The sequence below is a fragment of the Leuciscus leuciscus genome (genome assembly GCF_965113295.1).
Source record: "Leuciscus leuciscus genome assembly, chromosome: 21".
NCBI classification, from domain to species: Eukaryota; Metazoa; Chordata; class Actinopteri; order Cypriniformes; family Leuciscidae; genus Leuciscus; species Leuciscus leuciscus.
In genome coordinates this window covers 24,898,469-24,925,755 of record NC_138745.1, presented here as the reverse complement: position 1 = coordinate 24,925,755, position 27,287 = coordinate 24,898,469, and the positions used below count along the sequence as shown (strand labels likewise).

Below are 27,287 nucleotides of genomic sequence, written 5' to 3'. Positions count from 1 at the left end.
GCAGATATGTCTGCATTAGCTTGCTGTGTTGCTTAGCATGTGTAGGGCAGATTTTCTCCTTTTCTTTCACACAAGGAATTGGATTATGGTGGAGTTTTTGCCTTTATTGTCTACTTCCCAGTATTAGGCTGGAATTGTAATCACAGTGTCACTGCTATACCACCATCTATACAATGCAGTGCTCATACCGACAACAAAGGAAATATTCAGCGCACTGAAACATGAGATTTTTTTCACAATGGACTGGTACTGTAGCTCTGCAGATGGGTTAATTTTGTCTTCTGTGTCACCCACGGCTGGTAAAGTCGCGTGGGCGGAAGAGGAAGGAGCTGTCGCGGTGAAACAGACGCATCCCTCAACAGCTCAAGAAATCCTACCAAGTTAAATAGTGGTGTTCCCTCTCCACAGATCTGAACGTCCTTATAATTAGACATATTTGTGTAGCGTGACTGCAATGGCACATTTTTTTAAATCTTTTTTTGGCACTTCCTCTGTTTGCTTAGCATTAGATGTTTACACTGCATTGATCCCTGCAAGTCTTCCGGTGTCTTGTAAGATCCAATCAACCCGCAGAGGCCTATCCTCATTGGACCCCTAAGCAATTCCATTGGCTAAGAACATGGAACTTTTCATTGGGTATAATTATTTTATTTTTTTTACTATTTTTGCCGAATTAGAAATTATGGATTCACTTTACAGTGTATTTCTTCTTAATCATGAAATATGTTAATTAATAGCTTTTAAATTACACATTGCATAATATTACCAAAGCTACAAATTTTACTTTCCCCTTAATAAAACTGGTGCAACTGCGCAAATGGAAAGATTAGAAATGGAAATGTTTAATGCAGTCTTTATTCAAGCTGTCAAACCACAAAAATATAAACTTGCACATAATGTATATTGTATCTTACATTATGTACACTACCAATCAAAAGTCAACAACGGGGTCAATAAGTCTGAACAGGAATCAATACTTTTATTCAACAAGGATGCATTAAATAGATCAAAAGGTACATACTCATTACAAATAAATTCTATTTCAAATAAATACTGCTTTTTTGAACTTTCTATTCATCAAAGAATTTTGGAGGGGAAAAAATCATCACAGTTTCCACAAAAACATTAAGCAGCACAACTGTTTTCAACATTCGGAAATGTTTCTTGAGCAGCAAATCAGCATATTAATGATTAATGATATTGATCATGTGACACTGAAGACTGTAAATTCAGCTTTGCCATCACAGGAATAAATTACATTTTAAAATATATTAAAATTGAAAATTATTATTTTAGATTGTAATAATATTTCACAATACTGTTTTAACTGTTTTTTGTTTGTTTTTATCCTTGGTGAGCATAAGAGACTTAAAAACTTACTGACCCCCACATTTTCAGCAGTAGTGTGTATGTACCTAAATAACGATTTTGGTTAAACTAAATTTTTAAAAACTATGTGTGAGAATTTTGAGCAGCCTACAAATTCCCATCTGGACGCCATCAGTGGTTTCGAATTTTAGGATGCCTGTCACATCCGGTGTGAGACCTTCATAAGTTTGATCCGTATGTTAAAGGAATGCACAGATAAACCAGATCACAAAAGGGTTACTCAGTGAGTATTTATTATATTCCACTACTAGAGTCTGAGCTCTAGTATACATTCATTGTATGTCTAATTCCACTTTAAATCTAGTGTGTTCAGCAGCAGGTTGCTTATCGAGGGCAGATCAGCTGCACTGCATAGAAAGGTTGTGAAGAAACATGCTTGATCTTTTAGAAAGCAGGTTGTCAGAGATCAACTGAGCCCATGAGACAAACCTATGAAAGGTTTAGCCTCAGTGTTCCTCCTCACATTACAATGTTATTGTATTTCCATCCCTCAAGACTACCGTCTTGCATGATAGGTCTAGAATGAGGGGGAACATCACAACTCAGGCAACCCCTAAAGGTTTGCCTTGCCACTGTATAATGTCTTACAGTGCATTTCATTTATGACAGTTTTTTGATGGCTGTAGTTTGCTACTGGTGTAATAATCTGAGATATCTAGCGGCCCGACTATGGAAAGGTCCCACAGTGATGTTTGTGTGGTGTGACGGCTCTCACTCCAGCAGAAGTCTCCTCAGCTCCTGCGGGCAGGTGACCGGGAGGGCACAGGCGAAGTTCTCACACACATACGCGGTGGCTTTGCCGTCCTGCGAAACCAGGGTGGAGAGAATAGGCAGCTTCTGATTAAGGAAATCCTCTGTGTTACCATCTGCCAACATCAAGACCTGAAAAAGAGAAAAAGGGAGGATAAAGAGGGGGAAGGGAAGAGAAATAGAGAGAGAGAAAGCCATAACTGTCATTGTGATGTCAGTTAGGTGGGAGTGGGAGAGTCATACTTTTACTCTAATGCAAAATTTATGACTCAAAGGGCTCCATATGCTTTCTTGGCTAGTAATAACCCACAATAAAGTACAGGGCAGGGCGATTATAGTGACAGCCCCATCAATGGTTCATTTCTACAGTTTGTTTAAATCTGGCCTCTCTATTCCCTTGGGGGTTCCAGCAACCCAGAGTCAGCAACTACTATGGGATGAGATAACCTTGACCTGTCCTTGGTTACATTCACACCTTCAACTCATCAGCATATAAAATATCTTATTTCATATCCCTTCAACTACTAACACAATTTTACACCCCTGCATGTTTCAGTCAGTGACCACTTAATAAACTCAGAAACCCAGAGCATTGCATGACGCCATTTTAGTGCCATGTTAAAATTAAAAATGTAATCCAAGTTTGACAATGAAACCATGTTTGTAATTATCTGAAAATTCTGCAGAAATGAAGTCATAATGTTACAAGAATAAAGCTGTAAATGTTTTGAGAAGTATGTTGTAATGTTACAAAAAAAGTGAATGAAGTCATAGAACTAGGAGATTAAAAGTGTGTAAATAAAGTATGATGAATTATTTTGAGACGGGGAAAGATTTTTTAGAATAAAGTGTGTTAGTAATTATTATTTTTTTAAATAAAGTCAATGTTTTAAAAATACAGTCATAATATTATAAGAATTAGGGGATTAAAGGTGTGTGGAAAGTAAAGAAATATTTTGAGGGGAAAAGAATGTTAAAAAAATAAAGTTTTTTAGTAATGTTTTGAAAATAAGTAAATTTTCTGAGATTGAAGTTGTAAGGTTTTGAGAATACCATCATACTATAAGAATAAGGGAGATTAAAGGCGCGTGAATAAAGTCTAAAAAAATTGACAGAAAACAGTTTTCAAAAATGTGCGTTTTCAGGCACCAAAAACACCGTTGTCGTGTAAACGAACGGCCAAAACGAATAAAAAGTTTTAAGTTTTTAGGTGAAAACGGTGTTGTGTAAACAGCCCCTTAGAATTAAATTGTATTGTTTTAAGATTACAGTTATAATTTTACAAGAATAATGTCTTGAAATTAAAATAATACAGGCGAGTGAATAAAGTATAAAGAAATATTTTTAGAGAAAAAAATAAATAATAATAAAAAAAAAAAAAAATCGCAATATTATGAAAAAAGTCATAATTATCACAACAAGAATAGGAACAGAACCTTCATCAAACCAAGAAATGGATGTGAAGGATTTATGTAAATCATATAGGATTTAACTGAACACATTTCTTTAATCTAATAATGCTACAAATATATTTTTTGTTAATTTGGAATGTAATCTCAAAATATTAATACTTTAATTTCGTAATGTTAAATCACAAGATTATTAAAAAAATCAATTAATTTGAACTAAAAAGCTATGTGCAATAAAGCTTGTGTCTTAATAATTCAATTCTATTGATCCATTCAGACTGTAGCATCCCACCCCTCCTGCTCCTTCACCTCTCTCAGGGGGGGGATCTGAAATAACTCAATCAGGGCCATGTCCAGTCAGGGGGGATGACTGGCACAGCAGCAGGGGAGGACACTGTGGTAGCTACACTAGATTCTTCCTCCTTTAACCGAACAATACCACAGCAGGATGGGAGACAGCAAAGAGAGAAAAGCAAGAGGCTGAGCTGCCCACTGGCCAAGAGTTACCAAAGGGGAAAGGATGAAAGAGTAAATCTACTTTTCCTCAGCGAGACGATTTTACTGCCAAGCCTAAAGCTCTGTGAGATCCAAGAGGAGGGAACGGGAAAGGACTTGTGAATGTGACAGAGGTTAAATCTTAGGACAGCTCTCGAGGCTCAGTTTAGACCCAGCTTTTTGGAGGATATTCAGGTGTACCAAGAGCCAGACATTCTCTCTGCTTTCTGGTCTTGACACACTCTGTGTGATTTTTGACAGGCATGGTTAACAACTCAACTCTGCGAAACCTGTCCCTGGACTTCTAAGCACAATATATTGTTACTGTCTGTTTGCGAGGATCTTGCCTTTATTGCATCTCAAGGGGCCGAGACAATTCCGCATCATTACTTTCCCGCTAGCAGGTTGGCGAGGCTTTCTGTCATATTTGTCGTGACCTCACACGGGGCTGTCTCCAGACTGACTCGAAGAACTGTGACAGTCCACTGAGGCAACATATAAAAAATGACAAGTAGACACAACATAGACTGAAAAGATGCATGGGGCCTGGGGTTAAGGAAAGGATGGACTTTCTCGCAGTTCATTCGCGAAGTTCGTGGTAACCACCCTTAATAATTCTCAGTGTAAAACCACAACATATTAGTGCCACATTAAAATCGAATATACGATTTAGAGAATAATCTCATAATAGGCCTTTTACAAGAATAAAGTCTCAGAATATAAGGTCTTTAATCTCCTAATTTTACAACTTTATTCTCAATATCTTACATATTTTTATGAGATACTAAAAATGCTGTCATTGGTTCTCAATGCATAATGGAGGAATTAAATAAAGCTAAGAGAGGTCTAATAAATAACATTCTATAGAGTGCCATCGTCCTGAATTCAATGGTTTTTTTGAATGGTTTTTTGGTTAAATGCTTGAAATAAGTTGTGTGGATATTTTCAGGTTTTATAGTATGACATAAAATACATCAGTAATACCCCTGTTATTTTTTAAAGCTTTTACTTGTCTTGAAAAAGGCAGTTGCAAGCTAGGTTATCGGGGACATTAAATGTCATCATGGTGAACAGGTAATCTCATCTACTCACTAGTCCACTTTTTCAGCCTCATTGTGTTTATAATCATGCTCTTGCAAACTATTCAAACAAAGATTGAAAGAGTTGTTGAAAGCTTAATGGTGGGGACATTGAAGTCATGCGACCATGGTGTAGTTTGTTTATAGCCTACGTTCCCTTTCAAGGGAACTCGCGTTGCGTCGAATTGACGCTATGGGGAACGCTTTGCGTGATGACGTCTTGAAGCACATGTAAAATCAGTCCAATGGTGTGGCGGAACGTCAGAGGCGGGTGACATCACGTACCAGGAAGCTATAAAAGCCGGCCCGAAACAGAAAACGAAAGCTTTCTGAGTCTTCAGTTGCGCTCTGTGTGAAATCTGTCTGTATATTTGGTGTTGTCTGTCTATATCATATATATATATATATTCAGTATGGCGAGCAAGTAGCAGTTTAGAGTGTGTGTCCATCCCTGCCCGCGTTATTTAACGGGAGGTGATACTCACACTCTTTGTGTTGTTTGTTTGGGTGAGAAGCATGCCCAGTCAGCACTCGAGGGTAGTGACTGTGTGCATTGCGAGGCGCTTCCATTGCGTACGCTCCGATCCCGCTTGGCTCGGTTCAATCCCGATCACGTTCCCCAGGGCTTGGGTCCCATCTCAGACCTGGGGTTCACAAATGGATTTATCAGTGGATGTTGAGACTGGCTCTGCCTTATCTCAGCCTCCTTCTGATAGATCCAGTGCCTCTCATCAGGGTGTGGAAGCACGCGTTGCGGTTTCTTCCCCCCGATGGAGGCACCAATACTGCAATTGTCCAGCTCTGAGGAGTTGGACGTTGTTAGTATTGACGCTGAGTCTGAGGATTCGCCACCTCAGTCTCATGCGTTTGAGGAATTGCTTGACGTTATCACTAGAGCGGTCGAGCGATTATCTATTGAGTGGCCAGAAGATAGGCAGGGCGCTCGTTCGAAAAGCAAGCTCGACGAGCGTTTCCTGCCATCTCGTGCACAGCCTCAGCGCAGAAGCCTTCCGTTTTTCCACGATCTCCACACCGAGGTGTCGAGATCGTGGGGGAAACCAGTGTCATATCGAGTGTATACTGCACAAACATCACACTATTCATCCATTCACAATTATAAAGAGCATGGTTATGGGGAAATGCCGAAGGTGGAAGAGACGCTTGCGAGCTATCTCTCTCCAGCAACGGCATCTTCTCTGAAGGCTCCTGCACTTCCATCCAAGCCAGTAAAATTTACATCTTATCTGGTTCATAAAGCTTATGCCGCCGCCGGCCAAGCTGCAGCGTGTTTACATACAATGTCTATAATGCAAGCTTACCAGGCTGAATTATTGGGTGATTTTGAAGAGGGCGGGGGTATTAGTGCTGATACTGTGTCTGAACTGCGTGGAGCCACAGATTTGTCTCTCAGGGCCACCAAGGAGACGGCTAAATCCATCGGCCGCTCTATGGCAGCCCTGGTGGCCACTGAGAGGCATCTGTGGCTCAACTTAAGTGACATAAAGGACAAAGAAAAACATGTTCTTTTAGATGCACCAGTATCCACTCAAGGGTTATTTGGAGATGCAGTTAACAGTGCTGTAGCTAAATCACAAGAAGCTTCAAAACAGGCAGCTGCACTTCAGAAACTTCTCCCCCGCCGTTCTTTCATTGAGGCTGCTGAGCGGGAGCAGCCTCACTCATCTAAAAAGAGCGCTGAGCACCGTGCCACTCAGAAACAGAGCGTTTCCTCCCGTGCTCCCCCACAAAATCTCGGGGACACGGAGGGCGCTCTCAAACCCAGCAGTCTTCGAGGGGTAAAACGGCTCTGCGGACCGTTATTACCGCCAAGAAGGCTGCTGGGAAAAAGTCCTGATGTCTGAGGGTGTTACAGGGCGCAGCGGTCTCCGGCGAGCACATATCTCAAGGTCCACCCGGAAACGTAGTGGCCTCGGGATGCCCGCCCCCACTGAGGAGGGTGCTAGAGCAGTCTGTTCGGTCGTTCCCTGCCGGTATGCCGTTACAGGGCGACGAACCGACTACTCAACAGCAACAAAATCCAGAAACCAGTCTCGAGAGGCTGGTACCTCTAGTAGAATCTTTGACAGCGTGGAAGCTACTGTCAAATGTTTCTCGTTGGGTCCTGCAGACCGTGGAAAAAGGGTATTAGATACAATTCTAGTAACGCCCACCGCGGTTTATGGGGGTCCTGCCCACAGTGGTGGGCCCCGAGCAGGTTCTGGTTATGGAACAGGAAGTAAACACTCTGTTAGAGAAAGGGGCCATAGAATATGTACCCCCCTCCAACAGGGAAACCGGGTTTTACAGCCGGTACTTCATAGTTCCAAAGAAGGACGGGGGATTGCGTCCCATTTTAGATCTTCGAGTTCTGTACGAGTCAGTCATGCAGCTCAAGTTCAAAATGTTAACATTGAGACAAATCGTGCCACAGATCAGGTCCGAGGACTGGTTTGTCACGATAGACCTCAAGGACGCATATTTCCATCCGTCCGTGTCATTGGAAGTTCCTGAGGTTTGCTTTCGGGGGCAAAGCATACCAATATCGAGTTCTTCCATTCGGCCTGGCTTTATCACCCCGCACTTTCACCAAATGCGTGGATGCAGCTCTGGCGCCTCTGCGCCTCCGGGGTATTCGCATCACGAACTACATCGACGATTGGTTGATTTTAGCTCAGTCGCATTAGATGGCGGTTCAACATCGAGATGTTGTTCTCGCCCATATGTAAGAGTTGGGGTTACGGCTGAACGCCAAGAAGAGTGTGCTTTCTCCATTTTAGAGGACCACTTTTTTAGGCGTGGTTTGGGATTCAGTGTCGATGCAGGCGCGCCTGTCATCGCCACGCTTAGATTCCATCCTGGCAGCTGTGAAAAGTGTAAAGCTAGGCCAGCTACTCACTGTCAAACAGTTCCAGAGACTGTTGGGTCTCATGGCAGCAGCTTCCAACGGGATACCTTTTGGACTGCTGCACATGAGGCCCCTGCAGTGGTGGCTCAGGACCAGAGGGTTTTCCCCGAGGGGCAACCCATTTCGCACAATCAAGGTCACGCGGCGATGCCTACGTGCCTTGGTTATGTGGAAGAAACCTTTGGTTCCTGTCCCAGGGCCCAGTGCTGGGAGCTCCTTGTCGTCGCAAACTGCTAACGACGGATGCTTCCCTCACGGGTTGGGGAGCGATCCTAGGGGTCGCTCATCTCAAGGTCTGTGGGAAGACCATCATCGTTCCTGGCATATCTATCGCCTAGAGATGTTAGTTGTCTTCCGGGCTCTGAGGAGCTTTATCACAGATCTCAGGGGACACCATGTGTTAGTGCATACGGACAACACGTCGGTAGTCGCCTATATCAACCACCAAGGGGGTTTGCGCTCGCGCCCATTATCCAATCTGGCACGCCATATCCTCTTGTGGTCCCAGGGGAAGTTGCTGTCACTCAAGGCAGCCTACATCCCTGGGGTCCAGAATATAGGAGCAGACACTCTGTCGAGACAGGGGCCGAGGCCCGGGGAATGGAGGCTCCACCCCCGAGGTGGTGGAGCTGATATGGACGGAGTTGGCCAATTATAAGTGGATCTGTTTGCGTCTCGAGAGACGTCTCACTGTCCACTTTGGTTCTCCCTCACGCATCCAGCTCCTCTGGGACTGGATGCTATGGTACAGACGTGGCCGAGGCTACGTCTGTACGCCTTTCCCCCAGTTGCTCTGCTCCCGGGAGTTCTGGAAAGAGTTCGCAGGGACCGGGTTTGCCTGCTTCTTATAGCCCCGCGCTGGCCGGGCAGAGTATGGTTTCCCGATCTTGTGTCCCTCCTCGACGGGCATCCTCTTGAGCTACCCGTCAGGAGGGACCTTCTGTCCCAAGCAGGGGGCTTGATTTTTCACCTCCGACCGGAACTGTGGAACCTGTGGGCTTGGCCTCTGAGGGGGCCCAGCTCATAGAGTCAGGTCTCTCAACTGAGGTTGTTGAGACCATTCTACAGTCCAGAGCTCCCTCCACGAGGAAACTTTATCCCCTGAACTGGAGAGTATTCACCTCTTTGTGTAGTGACCGTCGGTTGGATCCAGTCAACTGCCCAATTGGTACAGTTCTGGAGTTCCTGCAGGACCGGTTCACTGCAGGTCTGACCCCGTCCACTTTAAAGGTTTATGTGGCGGCCGTAGGTGCTTACCACAGTCCTTTGGGTGGAATGTCTGTGGGGAAAGACCCTTTGGTATCTCGTTTCCCTCGTGGCACTTGGAGGTCCTCCTCCCTTTCGAAATCGGACCAAGAGGCGAATAATTTGCTTTGCCCTGTTCGGGCGTTAGACGCATATGTCCACAGAGCTGCCCTGTGGCGGAAAAGTGATTAATTGCTCCCCTAACAAGGGAGGTCCAGTGTCTAAGCAAAGGATGAGCAAGTGGGTGGTTGAGACTATCTCACTTGCTTATGAGGCGGCTGGGCAGCCTTCTCCTTGGGCTGTCCGGTCGCACTCTACTAGGAGTATGGCGGCCTCTAAGGCCCTTATATCAGGAGTATCTTTACAGGACGTTTGTGATGCGGCAGGCTGGTCCTTACCGCACACCTTCGTCAGGTTCTACTCTTTAGACCTAGACTCTACTCCAGGGTCTCAGGTTTTGTCTTCCTAGTGCTGCGCAATTGATTTCACACAGGATAGACATTTGTAGCTATGGTGGCGTTGGTATAGACCAGGGGTGGGGAACGTCCGGCCCCCGGGCCGTAACCGGCCCGCAAAACAGTTTGATGCGGCCCGCGAGTCAATTCCTTCAAAAAAAAAAAAAAAAAAAAAACCTCAGAAACAAAAATCTCTGCAATTACTTTTCCTGTGATAGAAAACACAAAATAGGCAAAGTGGCAAGCAGCACGAGTCCACGAGCCGTGAGAGCAGGACGAGGCCAGTAGCGCGAGTGTTAATGAGTCACCGGTTTCAAGTTTCTCTCAGATGAGCTTCGGGCGCGCGCGCCGTACCGGTTTCAAGTTTCTCACTGATCAGCTTCGGGGCGCATAAAAGGATCGGAACGAAGACAGCGGAGGACCAGACATGGACTTTGTGTGTGTGTGTGTGTGTGTGTGTGTGCAGACTAAATCACACGACTGTGTGTGTGTGTTGCGTGTGCGTGTGTGTGGTAGTCGTCCACGAGGGGCTGCTGCTTTTACTTTCGCTTTGTCATTTGCGTATTAAAGTGGAATGAGTGGCCGACTAAAAGTGGCCGACAGCAAGTGGAATGAGTGGCCGACAGCAAGTAGAATGTGTGGCCGACTAAAAAAAAATTATTTTAACTATAAGCAACCCAATTTGTCTAGATCTGGATTATTTCCTTTGTATAATGAGCTTAAATATTTCTGCGCAGTCGTGTGAATTAGTCTGCTTGATTAACATTACTACAATGTATTCCTATTTAACTCTGATATGTAGCCTAAGGTCCTCGAATGTGTTTGAATATTTCACCAGCATCAGCCTTTTCACAGTTTGTATCACTCCGCTTGTCTGTGTTTGCGCAACTTGCATCATTAAGCCAGTAGGTGGTGACAAGTGACTGTCTTTATGAGTGAACAATTGAAATTTAATTGAACTGATTTAATAGTGCCAAAAACATTGATTAACTCAAGAAAGAAACAAGTTGCTGAAACCAATCTTTAATGCTAAAAAGTTTACATCTATGCAAAATAATCCTTGAAAGATTTCTCATTTAAGGCCATTCCTGTTTGGAATATGTGGTTGTGTATTGTCAACAATAAGCAGAAACATTTTGCATTTCCATTTTGTAGTGTGGATCATTCATTTCAACATTTATCCTCATTCTCATGTTTAAGAATCTGTTATCTTGACAAATAATTTATGCTACTGCCCACTGACATGCTTTTAAAGCTATTGTCATCAAAAAATGTTGGCCTTCAAACACCTTAAAATGCACATATGTAGGTCCGAGAAATAAAAATTTTCTCGGGGGAGCATGCCCCCGAAACCCCCCTAACTACCTCACATTTGAATGTGTGTGTCTGTGTGGTAATATGGGCTGGTGTGGCTACAGTGCCAGGACTACATTTTTTAACCAGTCTGCCCCCTGCATATAGGCCTAAAATATACATTATTCTCTGTATCGAATCATGTTATCTTGTTACCCACCCCCAGCCCCTGATGTTTCGGGCTCAGCCCCTGATGTTTTTAAAACCTAGAAACGCCCCTGCTCATTACAATGGCCCTTAAAGAATGTTTAAAAATTGTAAATGGCCCTTTTTAGGAAAAAGGTTCCCCACCCCTGGTATAGACGTTCCCCATAGCGTCAATTCGACGCAACGCAAGTTCCCTTGAAAGGGAACGCCTCGGTTACGACTGTAACCTCGGTTCCCTGAAGAGGGAACGAGCGTTGCGTCACCTTGCCATATCTCCTTCATGCCTGTCAGCACGACTTCAGACTCTACGAAGCTTTCGTTTTCTGTTTCGGGCCGGCTTTTATAGCTTCCTGGTACGTGACGTCACCCGCCTCTGACGTTCCGCCACACCATTGGACTGATTTTACATGTGCTTCAAGACGTCATCACGCAAAGCGTTCCCCATAGCGTCAATTCGACGCAACGCTCGTTCCCTCTTCAGGGAACCGAGGTTACAGTCGTAACCGAGGCGTTTTTATCCTTTTATTTCTGCCGATTATATATTTAGGCTTTAAAATTCATTAAAATTCTGTTCATTTGTGAAGATTATCATAATCAACAATTGGAATAAGAATCATAAACTTTTGTTGGTCAAAATCAAAAATGTAGGAGGTGGTTTCCAGAAAACTCAGAATAAGTCCATTACCTCTCTGAAAATAACCATGGGAATGGTGCTTGAGGTTGGATTTCCAACTTAAAGGGTTAGTTCACCCAAAATGAAAATTCTGTCAGTAATTACTCACCCTCATGTTGTTCCAACCCCGTAAGACTTTCGTTCATCTTCGGAAAACAAATTAAGATATTTTTGATGAAATGCGCGAGAACTGAGAAGATGACGCTCACGATCATTTAATGGGAAAGTGTGAAAGGTAAGTAATTCATTTTGCGGCATTGGTAAGGCATTTTTACGTTTGTTGGCTCGTTGGTTTCTCACAATTCGGACATCCAGGAAATGCACACTTTAGAACCATTTTAAACACTACATCGAGACCCATCTGCGTCATCTTCTCAGTTCTCTCGCATGCGTCGTGGCGCTCTCGTGAACTCACGTCAGAGGCCCATTTATATTTTAATTACTTGGACTATTTTTACGATGTCTTTACTAACTTTTCTGGGCCGGCAGATGCAATTACCTAGCAGTGAGCCAGCTCTCAGATTTCATCAAAAATATCTTAATTTGTGTTCCGAAGATGAACGAAAGTCTTACGGGGTTGGAACAACATGAGGGTGAGTAATTATTGACAGAATTTTCATTTTTGGGTGAACTAAACCCTTTCAAGTCTGCATGAAATCGAAATTGCAACTGTCAATTATTCACTATTGTGATTTATATCTATGTGAAATGGCTTCTCGGACAAGGAAAAATATAGGACGGGATTTGATTTTGACCGTCAGGAATTGATTGGATCTTTGTCTTAAAAGAGCTTAGTGAATTTAAAGGCTGGAATATACTACTATCGTACACATTTTTGCCCCGATTTGCAGCCTGGACAAGTCGACGCAAGTTGGTGAAAGTCAGAGCTGATCTGTAGATTTTGGGCAGTCGAAGTTGACCGTTTTCACACAAAATTGCATGATGGGCAGACTCAAATCTAGCTTCAGACTGTGATTACTTCCATGTTTGATACAGTATTTTGAGACAATTTTAGAACACATATTGTTTTCATGTTTGTGTGCATGTTTGTGGTTGAGTGTTTGTGTTCAATCTGTTACAATTTTGAGTTGTGCAATGTATTCCAGCGTTAACTGGTTCACCTTTTCCTCATTTCTGTCTACTGCTCCTGTATATATTATATACTCTGATGTAGTACTCTTTTAGATGGATTGCACATACTCTGCCAGCAATTCTGAACATTGTTATTTATCTTGTTTCCAAATCTCTTGTCTGAGCCCCTATTTTAGCCCATAGTCTCACAGATTAGTCTGGTAGTGTTTTTGTCTATCTTTAACTACTGGTTCTACTGGTGTTGTTTGAATTACATCTCAGCTTCAGTGTTTTGTGCTTTTGCTACACATGAATCCATCTCCTACTCCTCTGTTTTCTGATTCACAAATTCCCATGAGCTAAGCCATGATTCCATCCCAGCTAACATGCACTGATATCCTTCTTCTAGACTGTCAGCTCCTACCTACTCTCACCTAAACACACACAAAATCAGGCACAAACACTCACACACACAAACAGTTGATTAGTCTGGGGAATTTCATCAGCTTCTTCTCCTGGCAGGATGGAGCCTCTCTGGAGAGCTTGAGGCTGTCAGCGCGCACAAGTGGAGCACACAGCCATTAGTCATTTAATTATCTGCCGTAAGTTTATTTCTTGGTTGGAGAGGAATGGAGCATCATGACCTCATTGATTCCCCTGTCTTCGTCTACACCCCTCAAAGGTAAAGGCCACTGTACAGAATAAGTATGTGCAGTGCAAGGTATTGTCAGTGGTTCTGTGACATATTAAATGATAAATCATCAATGGGAGTTTTTCATATTTTGATTAAACATAAATTGTCATTTAATGTTGGCACTGATCAGCTGAAATATAAAATTCATTAGATGAAAGTGCCTAGATCTAAACACTTTGCTCCAGATAATTACAGCATATATGAATAGAAAATAATATTTTTGTCCAAACAAAGATAAAATAAAAAATACAAATGTGTAAAAGAAAATACTGGTGTGGACAGGATGAAATTAATGAATAAAAAAAATGGGCTCCATCAACTGTTTGGTTACTGACATTCTTCAAAATATCATTATTTTGTGTTCAGCAGAAGAAAGCAATTCATACAGGTTTGAAACAACTTGAGGGTGAGTAAATTATGACAGAATTTTCATTTTTAAGTGAATTGTCCCTTTAACTTCGACAGCCTAATTTCAACACGAAAGATTTTGTTCACACATACAGTATGAGTTACAGTCTGACACATTTTTCCACCCCTTTTTGATTGACAGGATATTATTAACCCTGATCATATGGTGTTTTTAAATAATCGGCCATTGGCCAATAAGTAAAAAAAAAAAGAAAGAAGCTTTTATCGGCCGATACCGATTATTGGCGGATACATCGGTGCATCCCTAATTTAAATAGAGTAAAATGTCTTTTTCGTCAGAATTAATGAATATGGCATGTTGAAACTGTGATAAAACACTGGTGGACAGGACCACAGCCCATAAACAAACAAACTGTGTTTTTAGAAAAATCTGTAAAAGTGTGGAGAATAAGACCTCCTCCCTTACAACCACATTCAACAGATCAAAAAGCAATGCGATAAGGATTTCCAGCATAGCCACATCTCAAAGTGAAAAAAGGGTGAAAAGGGCAACCACCTAAGCAGAGAACATTTTCTTCTTTTCCATTTCATCTGATCTAGCGTATGACCTCTGCAGACTCTGCTTCTCTGGTCTGAGTGCTCATGATCCTATGGAGGACTTAATGATGTTAAGGGTTGACTATTCCTGCAAGGCTGATGTATAGGTCGGGTCTACGCATACATCAAGATCAACTCACAAAATGGCCAAAGCATCTCTAACCCTGACCCTGTCTAGATCCCAATTGGGCAATACGTAGGGCAAGCATGAATCAGATTGGATCATTTAAAACAAACAAACAAACAAACAAACAAATAAAAAGCCTAAGCTAGCTAAAAATTAAGAACGTTAGCTTTTCCGTCTGAAGCCCATTTCCTATTAAGCACTCAGATCTCTCTTGGGTTGCTCATTAAAGCTTGTCAGGGATTCATCCGGTGGCAAAGAAACACTAAAGTGACAATTTCCCATGAGGTGGAGTACCTGCGGAAATACTCTCATAAGGAGGATGAAAGACTTGCAAGGTATTTTAATTGTCTGACTGTAGTGTTAGGCTAGAAGTCTCTCTCTCTGAGGTTTTTTGAGGGTGCTTTCAGGTCATCGAATCATTAAGTTCTCAACTAAGTTCAGGAAAGTAACAGGAAATGGAAGTATCTTGCATGGTGGGCAATAATATTATACAATTCTCTTCAGAATGACCACATGTGGATATTATAAAGCCTTTCACCAAGCACTTTCAGTAAAAAGGTTTGATTTGGAAAACGATATCCAAAAAGTGATTTTCCTCTCTACTGTTAGAGGAAGTATAAACTAATGGTATCAAATGAATTTGATTTCAATTATTTCTAAAAGCTTTTTGCAGACTTTTCACTCCCATTACCTGCTTCAGAGCATCTCAAAACATTCTGAGGAAATGAGACAGCATTTTTTATGCTGATTAACACAGACAAAGACATTGTTTCATCTGAGTGCAGTTGATTTAAAGAAGATGGACAAAGACACAGCAACTTGTCATCCCTTCAGGGTCTATCTATCTCATGGTCGGCCACATCTAAGGCTATTTTATAGGCTGACGTTGTCTAGTGTGTGAGTGTGTTAAATGCAGAGTGTTAAATGCAGAGAGCTAGCGACATTTGACAGCTGCTGAAATGCTGAGCCACATGATCTTATATCAGAAAAAAAAAAAAAAAATCCAAATAGTCATAATATCCAATGAGATTTTGAAATCAATCTTTCATTGTTTCCTTTGTTTCAGTTTGGAGTAAAAAAAAGCTCAATTACATTACTTTCATCAACAATATCCAATAATCCTTTATTACAAGGGTTTTCAGTCGTTTCATATCCAGAACCCCAAAATATGATTGTAAAATTTATTCTAAAAATGTATATAAATGATATATTTTCATATAAGATCCAATAATGCTGTACGCACTTTTGCCAAGCCCACGAGCTCCGCAGCAGATTTCTACCTGACAGTTAAAGCAGCATTACGTCACAAAAATGTGGGCTTGGAGGACGATTGCAAGGGCTTAAGGTTCCATTTGGGACAGAGCCATTCTACTAATATCACACAGAAACCGTTTCACAGTTTGTATCACTCCACTTGTTTTTGCTGGATCTATACTGGCAGCATTTCTCACAGCGAGCATCAATGGCGGACGAGCAAACCCACTATAATTTTTCACAAATAGTACTGTTATGGTTTCACGGAATGTAATTTTAAGATTTGTTTTTGGGTGAGAATGTAGTTGTTTAGACCTCAACTACGCAATTTATAGTAGATTAAATTGATTAAAGATCAATTTATTCTGGTTACAGTATATAAAACGGGCAATCTTTGGTCTTATTAATCTATTACTTGTTCCAGAGCAAATTGATTTGGCTAAGGGCAAACTAACTAGTGCTAAGTAGAGTGCTGCTTTTGACTGAATTCTTTGCTTGTGTTTATTTCCTGTTGTACAAACTTCTTATACTTTCATGGCTATAGTTGTTTATTTAAATATCATTGTTCAATAAATAATATAAAAGTATTTGGTATTGAAAAGGGGTCTGTTAGTGATTGTGATTTTTACTTCAGTGAAAGTTACAAACAAGGACATTATTTTTACTTTAAACTTTAAACAGCTTATAGGATGCAACTGACAAATGCATTGACTAGCGCTGTCATGGGAAATCCTCTTAACGGTTAAAAGGACAAAGACAAAGATATCGCTTTCCTCAGCGAACATTCAAACTGATTTTTGAAGAATGAACTGAAGAATAAATGCTATATCAGATACAGATAATACACTCGGTTAGTCGATCTCTCTCATTATACTCTAATACAATAAGCTTCAATAAAGCAACTCAGCATGATTGCTAGTTCTAAAGTGACGTTTTAGAATTAGTAACGAAGGCTTGGGCTCATCTGTTAAACTGTCAACTTGAGATTTGAATCTGTGGCTGAAGGAAGTAGTTTAGCAGAAAAGAAGGTTTTTGAAGACACTTTGTTGTTTCTTATGTTAAAAGCTGCCAAAAGAACATGATCACGATTAATCTCATGATTTCTGACCATTCTTTAGAAAGCAGAATGAAACAATAATAGTATAAAATTTCTGTAATTGTGTTTTAAAAATTACATTACACAATACTTAATTAATTACATCACTGTAAAAAAATTCTAACCTCTCCAAGTCAAAATTTTCTAGTGACTGGTCACATCTAAATTTTTTAATTGGCCCAAGTGCAATTCTTGTTGCAATAGTCTGTTAACATTGGCTCAATGAGAAATAATACGTCAGACTAATTGAAAAATTTAGATGTGATCAGTCACCAGAAATTTTTGACTTGGGGATGTATTTTTTTTTTTTACAGTGATTATACAATTACTATAGATTTTGTATTTTTGCTTGTTTGTTTGTTTGTTTTGCCTTTCTCAAATTTTCTACGAAACCCCTGTCTTAGTACAATTTGTACTTGTAGGCCTACTTGTGGTCAATTTTGTCCATTTTGTGAAATGGCACACTCTGAGCAGTAGTTTAATCAACCTTTTATATAAAAGAGATATTACAAGCTAAACGTACCAAGTATTACTTTAAGGAACTGTTTCTAAACACAAAATCTGTGTGACAGATTGCGGCGCGTGCGTGGGTGTATTTTAGCATCTCCCCTGAAGAAGAAGATGCAGAGTTAGATTGTTCATTAGACATGAGTGATGATGATGATGTGTGACCTGACTTTTGGAATATGAGACAGGAGATTAGCTGACATTAATTATGATTATAAAGACAAGGCAAAGAGAAATCACAGACTCTCAATCTCTTTCTGAAAATCAGAATTGTGAAGTTCCTTTTTAAACAATGTGCTGGTAACGTGTGTAACTGCTTCTACAACAAGAATCACATAGTTTTCTAAGATCTACTATAATTCTCCATTGCATTGTTTTTGAGTTTCTAAGGCCTTTTTAAGACTTTGCTTTGTACTATTTCGTTCTCGCTGTGTTGCCTCGGGACCTCTCTGGCTGTTGTCATGTCTCAGCGGCCTTGTTAGAGATTCAGGACCATTTGTCTCAGTAATCAGACGAAGTCGAGAGCTCTTCTCGGTCCAAAGGGCCATGCTCTACTGTACTGCCGAAATCCCATCTCAGATGAACACTAGAAATATTAGCACTTAAATGGTTCCAGTCTCCTATGTACTTAAAGAAATGATTGTATGAAAACCACATCCCTGGATTATAGTTATAATTAAATGAACTTTTACACGAACAAACTTTTCTTTGTTGGGCAGCAGTACACCTGGACAGCGTTAATATGGATGGACTAAATTGATCTCAGAACAGACTGAGCACAAGGAAATCATATGACTGTAGTGAGCAGCTGGTTGCCATCATCAGGGATATGGAGTGGCTGTTCTAATGCCTCGTATTCTACTGTAACAAGCCCCACGAGGATTCGCACCCGTACCACCTTTATAATCAACACAGGTTTTGGCCTAATTAAAATATGGATAAATTTATTCCAACCATTTTTAATCATGCCTACAGATCGCAACGGCTGGGATTAATTGATTTTGAAGAGTGTTGAATTCAAGAGTCCTCTAGCAAATTTGAATGAAATAAGCAAGAACAGATGAGACTGCAAAAGCAGGAGATTCTTATACAGTGCATTCCCCACAATTAAACCCTGTGCCCCAAAATGAAGGAACAGATGATACAATAATTGGATTTAAATTAAAAAAGATTTTCTAGTCTGCTTGGCTAATGTATCGTGAAAAATGCATTTTTGCTACAGTCCTTCCAACACACTCTCGAGCCTCTCTATGTCTGTGTTCATAAACCTTTAATATACTGTGCACCAAATGCTCAATGATGTTGAACATTCCATTATCACATTGAAGGCACAGCGAGAACCGATCAGAGGATACCTAATACTTACAGTGGAACGGGAATAATTCATTTTGTCTAACTCAGTGAAGCGTGTAGTAAGGTCTCGGGTCACTAACAGAGAATTAGTTGTGTCTCTCAGATCACTGCAGGGCCGCACATGTTCATAAGCCAAATCAGTTTACATAGACATTAAAAATATCAGGGTTGTGCACCAAGAACAAAACAATAAATATGCCATTAAGAAATTCAATCAAATTCTTGAAATTGATACCTCAATTTAAATTGAGAACTGTTCAATTTAAAAATAAAGAACTGAATGGCAAGTCCATGGGGGAGTTGACAGAGGGAGAAGCCAGGTAGGAGACGACAGAGGGAGGAGCCATGGAGCGACTCAAACCAGTGCCAGGACGAAGGCCCATGGAAGAATTGATGGAGGGAGGAGCCAGGTGGGAACCATGGTGGAGGCAGAGGGACAAGGGATCCGGGGGGATGACAGACCAAGGTGGAGCTGAGGGTGCATGGAGCAAAGTGGAGCCGATGGACTGACAGGCCGAGGTGGAGTCCATGGCTTGCAGGCCTGAGGTGGAGCTATGGGATCAACACACCAAGGCGGAGATGGAGACTTGGATGCGATGAAGGAGACTTGGAGCTGGCCGACAAAGAAGACTTGGAGCTGACCAACGAAAGAGATTTGGAGCTGGGTTGGACCAGCGGCGGAGACAGGGCTTGAAAATTGGCTGGTGTCAGGGAATCCAGAAGTTCACACAAAAAGTGACAGACTTCAGGGCTGGGAGGATTTGCTCCACAATGTCCAACTCCTGTCTGTCCTGTGGTGTCTGTCTGTCAGACAGACAGACAGACACCGCACTCCCTCAGGGGATGACCACAAATACCGGCTCACACCCCAGGTCGGACTTGGCAGGCTCTGGTTCTCTGTCCCTGAAGATAGAGAGTGCAGGTTCAGGCTCCGGGATAAACAATGGCTATGGACGGATATTGGGGCCCGCTCACACACCTGGTCAGATTGTGCTTGCTCTGGCTCTGCAGTGGGCTCAGGCTTTAGGTCCTTGATGGGCATAGGCACTGGCTCTGGGTTCGTGGCAGGCGTTTGAAGTATTTGGGAATACTTGGGAGGAGGTCCGTTGTGGGTGGGGTCACTGGAGCGAGGATGGGAGTGACAGGATGATGGAAGTGGACTGGGAAGGCGGAGTGGGAAGGGGAGTCGCCACTCCGCAAAAGAGCATAGTCCATGTATTGTACCAGAGTGCAGGTGGTAGCTCCCGCTGGCAGCAGTTGGAAAAGATAGTCATCCAGCCTACTTCAGAAACATGTCTTCAAGGTGCCGTCGCTATAGGACACCAGGTGGCTGAGCCAAAGAGAACGGACCAAGAACTACTACTGAGGGCTATAAATACACAGGGTAACTGAGGAATAAAACAACTCACAGGTGGGAACTAATCAATCAACTAATGCGGAACCATTAAAGTACAACAGACAGACAGACAGACAGACAGATAGATAGACAGATAGACAGACAGACAGACAGAGAAAAACACTGAAAGAATGATATGACAGATAGAACAATAAAACTATAGAGTATTAACTGGATATGCTCAGTTCAGGACAGAAAGGAATCATATTTGTTCAATTAAACTAACCAAACATGTTGGCTAATACAAAGGGTAATTACTATCAAGCGCACACAAAACACAGCCTCTTACTGCAGACAGGCAACCCAGACAGTGCAACTTTAAATGATAATGCTGTTTTGATAACCCTTGGTGAGTTCAGGTTAAATCTATCACAGCTATATCTACACAAACACGCAAGGTGAGCCAGTGTCACATGGACAGTCAGAGTGGGAAGCGGAGCGCAACGGCACTCTAAACGCTCTCGCAATGTACGAACAGGAAATCTCATCAACTCCACAGTCTCCAGGCCTCAGATTCAATTTCACATTTTTCACACAGGAAAACAGATCGTGCCTTTAATATTTGAAAGTAATATGTATGGATGAGTGTGTGTATTTGAGGAACACTGATGCATGATCTTTCCATTGCCAGGATTTATATGACTATAATGAGTGAGAGCAAGCTCTGTTTTCCTTTGTTTATAAAGAATACCAAATGCCATGGAGACAAAGTGCTGGTTCTGGCTGATTCAGTGACTTAAGATGATGGCTCTCATTACGTTTAATTCATGTCCTGACTCTGCAGGTGAGAACCATTTATCCCTCTCTAATTACGTGTCTCTCTTGTTACAAATGAAAAAACAGATTAGAAAGAGAGAGAGAGAAATGTAGCTTAATCTTACCATTTAACTGAAAGCAGACACGTCAGCTCTCCATACACGAAAGCGCCTTCAACATCCCTCTCTGTTTGTATTGAGAGCGTATTGACAAAATTCAAAAACTTTAAAAGTTCAATTTCAGCCACTAAAGCAATAATTCATCTTTTTAAAATGTAACCACATCTACACTATCATTCAAAATTTTGTGGCCAGTAAGATTTTTTTTTAACATGTTTTTCCCAAAGTATGCCCAAAGATCGTGCCCAAATTTTGGAATGCTTCAATGCATGTATATGCATTACTTGGACTACAACAGGCCTTGGTGTTGTGTGCTTGCTCCAAAAGACAGAGGTTTCATGCAAAGTATAATTAACCCCAGAAGCTGAACGGAAAATAAAGGTACATTTTCAATATTGTCTCGCTGTTGAGGAGCTATATAGCCAGACAACTGACCACTATATTTGGTTTTGCATTTTAATATGATGCAAAAGGCTAATATTAGACAGTAGTTCAATTACAAAATCCTGGCAATTACAAATGCACATACAAATGTACTATCCTTAAAAATAAAGATTCTTTATTAATATCTACAGTTCCACGAAGAACCTTTAATATTCACTGAACCTTTCCACTGGAACCCAAAATGTTTCTTCGGTGGCATTTGCTGTGAAAACCCTCTTTTTGTTGTGTATAAAAACAGCACCAACTAGCATAAACCATCTTGAACCATAGCTGATCTCTTACCAGAATATGACACGGTAAATCATAGTTTATTCATTTGTCTAAGAATAGTGATACCTCGAGGGATTTAAGGCAGGGCTGATGATTTGACTGCAGGCTCAACTCAATAGCAGAGTCATCTATTTTTCAGTACGCCCTTCCAACTTTGCAATCAACGGCCTAGGCGATCTTTCGATCATGTCCAAGTCAATTAAACAAACAATTCAGACCAGGGTACATCTGAGGCTTAGTCACAGTCAGACAATAAGTGTGTGTGTGTGTGTGTGTGTGCACGTGTGTGAGAGAGAGCGAGAGAGAGAGAGAGAGAGTTCCTTTATCAGTCCCTGACCAGATGAAATTCTATGCAGGTTTTTTTTTTTTTTTTTTTTTACTGGCTTCACTTACACTAACTCATTACTTGCAGCCTCTTCTGGTTGTCGTCTTGCTGTGCCTAAGAAACGGGGCCAAGTTCTTTTCTCCTTGTATCATTTCCAAGCGATATATGTGAGCCCTGTTTAACATGTGAATTGAACACATACGATTGAATTTAAATTGAAAATGAAAACGGGACTGGGCTGCTGTGATTCCAGAGACTGTACAATTTAAGCTCTTTTTGCAGATGCTCTCACACCAAAATGACAAGTGAGATTGATGGATTTGTTTGAGTTCAAATGCTCCTATAACGAATGAGTGAGTTAACTTAGTTAGCCAAGACAAATCACCTATCCAGATGTTTACTTAAAGTCTTCTTGTGGTGAAAAAGTCTATGTGGTGTTTTTAATATGGTTTAAGACAAACCATGTGTAAATTCATGTCAGCACCATTGCTGAGTATTTTCTTCTTAAAACTGCAGTGAAAAAAAGACTGTTTCAAAAACGCGGTTTGAAATCGCTTGTGTTTCTGAAGTCACAAACTACCTTGTAACCAATCACGTCAGTGTGTGATTCTCAACGAGTGGATCTCTGAGCTGGTGTGAGTGAGTTGAGGCGGGGCTAATTTGCATATTCATAGAACCGCGTATACTAACTGAGGCAAGGATATAGAGTTACATTCAAGCTATTTAAGGCATGAAGAATTTTTTTTGAGGATAAACGGTTAAATATGTCATTTTGGTGATCAAAAGATGAGTTTTAAGGGATAGAATGATTGACTAGAGGGTGACTTTAAATTCTATGAGACTTTGTGTCGCTGATTAATGCACATAACATATATGCCCAATGTAACAGCTATAAAATAGGGGTAGTTTGCACAAAAATGAAAAACTCATTATTCCATAATTTTGTTCAAAAACCTTCTTTCCTCAGTGGAACATACTGAATGAGGCAAAGAATATCATGGCCACTTTTGCAATATAATGATAGTGAGAGTTTTAAAATCATACAATAGCTGTGTGTGACAAACAGGCTGAAATTTAAAGGGATAGTTCACTTTGAAATTAATTTTTGGTATGTTTTAGCTTACCTCAAGGGCATCCAAGATGTAGGTGTCTTTTTTTCCGCAGTAGTTTCAATTTTTATATTTTTAGGTCAAACCGTTCTTGTCCAAATTAAAACAATTCCCCGTCGTCCAAATTAAACAATTCCCCATCGTAAGTACACATTGATGGCCTAAGACACGAAACGAGCGGTTTGTGTGAGAAAACGAACAGTATTTATATCGTTTTTACCACTTATACGCAGCCATGTCGAAGTGATCTGATCTGATGTGTACGCAGACTGGTGCATAGATATATACACACTAGATGTCGCCTTGTCTATGGCAGTTCATTGGAACGAATGTCTTTAAGGCGACATCTAGTGTATATATCTATGCACCAGTCTGCGTACACATCAGATCAGATCACTTGGACATGGCTGCGTATAAGAGGTAAAAACGATATAAATACTGTTCGTTTTCTCACACAAACCGCTCGTTTCGTGTCTTAGGCCATCAATGTGTACTTACGATGGGGAATTGTTTAATTTGGACGACGGGGAATTGTTTTAATTTGGACTCTGTGCTTGTGTTTTGAGATAATGACCATAGACCTGCATTACCGTATATGACTGACAGACAAGAACGGTTTGACCTAAAAATATCAAAATTGAAACTACTGCGGAAAAAAAGACACCTACATCTTGGATGCCCTTGAGGTAAGCTAAAACATACCAAAAATTAATTTCAAAGTGAACTATCCCTTTAAGTCATTAGTCCCTATACAGTAGATCACTAAATCTTTCAATTAGGGTTAGGGAAATGAGAAATGGATACAGTGCTTTTTTTTGTCTTTTTTTTTATTTATTTTTTATTTAGGAGTTTGGACTGCCCGGATCCTCAATTTACTATCATTATACTGTACACAGTGGCCACTGTCAGGGTTCTGTCACTAGTTTATATCTTGGTTTGGTGACAGAGCTCTGACACTCCCGGTTTGTCATGTGCTTGTGTTATAGTTCTGTCTGTTGTGAGCACATGGCTTGTCATGTGTTTCCTTGAACCATGTGCTCTCCTGTCGATTGTCTAGCCCCTCCCATTTTGTTACCTGATTATTGATTTCATTTGCCCTACCTGCTTTCCTCGTTACCCTCTTTTGTTTGCTTCCTTATTTAGTCTCCCTGTGTTTGCAGTCCTATGCTGGTTTGTCACTTTTGTATCCTCGTGTTTCTGGTTTTCCTGCCTAAAGTCAAGTTTTTAGATGCTTGTTTTCCCCCTCGGGGTAGTTTTGTTTGTATTTTTGTTTATTTTACCACTTAATTATAGATCCCTCATTCCTGCACTTGAATCCTCGCTTCACTATTATTCCACCCGTGACAGGCCACAATATTCTTTAACAATGTACCTTTTGTGCCCCACAGTTGGTATGACCTGAAGATTCATTTTTGGGTGAACTGTTTTTAAACTCCCATAAGTAACCAACAGCCTATGTGCTTTATGACCAGAGTGGCTGAGACAGATTTTCACACATCATATCAGGAGACACACTCACACACTCCAGTATCTCCTAAATACAGAAAGAGAACCATGGTATGACATATTGTGCAGATGGAAACAAGAGATCATAACTAAACTAGCCAAATATTACAACTGGCCATGAGAAAGATACATTACATTTCGAAACCAAGTAGTCTACTAAGAATAAAACCAAAAGGATCAATATATAAAGTCTTCAGACATGAAACCACATAGAACGATATACATAATGCAATTAACTTACCAAAATATGACATTTACGAGAGAATATGCGATGGGAAGCAATGTAGAACAGGACTTGATTTTATCGATCCGGATAAGACTGAAATGGTTTAATAATATTATTCTACTGCTAGTATTATCTTCCCTGCCTACGCAGATTCCGTTGTCAGCAGAAAATTTGTTTTAGAAGCAAAGAAAGTTATTAAATTCTAATGAAAGATTATGAAAACCAAAAATGCACATGCACAATAAGAGGGATATTAAAGTGAATAAATCTTTAAATTAAGTCTTTAAATAAAATACAAACAAAAACAAACCTCTAGGTCATGGACCCAGCTTAAAGAATGAATGCGACGTGACCTTATATTCCTCACTCACAGAGTCAGTATCATTAAGATTACACAAGTATAGGTATAATGAGAAAGAAGATGAATGTACCAAGGTGTCTGCCCCACCAGGGAGGAACAATGTTAATAAATGATGCACTGTGAGGAGATCAAACTCAGCCTTTGACACAAGATGTGACATGCAAGGTTCACTGATGGAGTGTAAGGTCACATGCTAACAACGTCAGCTGTCCTCCCAACACCATCCTACAGAGCCACCTACTGTAACAACAGAAATAGAGAGAAACAGGACGGCCCCAGCCTGTTTTCCATTCACAAGCACTCTCATCCATTCCGCTTAAAAACTAACTCATTATTCCAGCCTTAAAGGACAAGTTCGGTATTTTACACTTAAAGCCCTGTTTACAGATCGTATCTGATGAAATAGAACGGTTAAGATAAAAATGTGGACACATGCTGCTGTCCCGAGAATTTTAGGTTTATTTCGCTTCCCCCCCCCCCACCCCCACAATGGTTGTCTATATGCACTGGAAGATTCCGTCCTAAAAACACATTAAACTTTCGTTTACAAAGACGTGAAACTCACCGAGTGGTCAGGGGTGTTCACTGATATGTTCCCTCAAAAATCGCTGAAAAAGATGCATTCCAACAGGTTTTATCGTAGTTTTTGTCCAACTCCATTGACTTAATAGGACGTGCTGTGAGACCGCAGCACCTTTACGGTATTACTCCGCCGCTTCTTCTTCTGCTTCTTCTGTGTATTCAATGAAATGCCCGTGGTTTGCTTGCAATTGGCAAAGGTGCATTATCGCCACCAACTGGGCTGGAGTGTCTATTATTCAAGCTCTCAACGGAAGAATCACGGGTGTGACGCGTTTGGCAAAATAGGTCCACAAAAGCGAAATAAACCTAAAATTCTTGGGACAGGAGCATGTGTCCAAATTTTAATCTTAACCGTTCTATTTCATCAGATACGATCTGTAAACAGGGCTTTAAGTGTAAAATACCGAACTTGTCCTTTAAGGGAAAGGAGGGTTACCTCTCTAGGGGTTTTCACATTCAATAAGGATGTTAGACTACTGTAATAAATGACAAAAGGTTAGACCCCAGTGTGTCTACTGTTGAGCTTGCTATTGGTATTTCACACTTAAAAACTGTAAGGCCAGGTGTGCTGAGCATGTGTGTGTTTGCTCTTTCTGTCGTCGTGCAAGAGAAGAGAGCATTCGAAGAAGCACTGGGGAAAAGGACAGAAAGAGTGCAAATGCTATCCTGAGTTATGACCTTTAGCGAAAGGAAAAAATCCCCACAAAGCCAAGCCTAAGGCTAACATCTAGAAAAAACTCCAACTATTTACTAATTATTCCGAAATTTAAAACGTAGTGTGGTGGGTAGCCATTGTCCAAGCCCTTTGCCTGGAAGTGTGTGCGTCAGCATGCATAGGTTAAATATCTGACAACTTGACCTTTTGCTGGAGATTACTTTAGTGAACTCATTAGCATGACTGTGCTTCGACGCACACGGCATTCTGTGTAAACCAATGAACATGTCATGTACGAGGAAAAATATCTACATACGGGGAAGGGCCACTACAATCTGAAAAAAGGTCAAATGATAAATAAGTCAGTCAGTGTTGCTTTAAATGAATCTATTATGCATATGTCTATTATGCAAGATTAAAAAACGCCTTTCAATTCGCTTCTTAGCTTATTTGTAGATTTAATTTCACAACAAATTCAAAATAAAGCAACATTTTTACAGAAAAATTAAAACAATGCTAAAGTAAAAACCTGTTAATTGGTTAACTTTAAGTTACCTTAAAAGAAACTAT

General features: G+C 41.0%; 1 protein-coding gene and 1 long non-coding RNA gene across 2 annotated transcripts in view; both read right to left on the bottom strand.

The window, feature by feature from the left end:
- Positions 1-958: 958 nt before the first annotated feature.
- spata20 (spermatogenesis associated 20) overlaps positions 959-27,287 on the bottom strand; it is a 58,667-nt gene continuing 32,338 nt past the window's right edge. Inside the window, exon 16 of the mRNA XM_082151239.1 lies at positions 959-2,271. Within this exon, the coding sequence (XP_082007365.1) occupies positions 2,101-2,271 (171 nt within the window). The 3' untranslated portion in view covers positions 959-2,100. The remainder of the gene's footprint in view (positions 2,272-27,287) is intronic.
- Positions 19,634-25,824, bottom strand: LOC309484853. The gene is made up of 3 exons (XR_014200988.1): positions 24,113-25,824; positions 19,796-23,345; positions 19,634-19,754 (listed from the first exon to the last, which is right to left on the bottom strand). It is a non-coding gene; the product is annotated as an uncharacterized lncRNA (long non-coding RNA).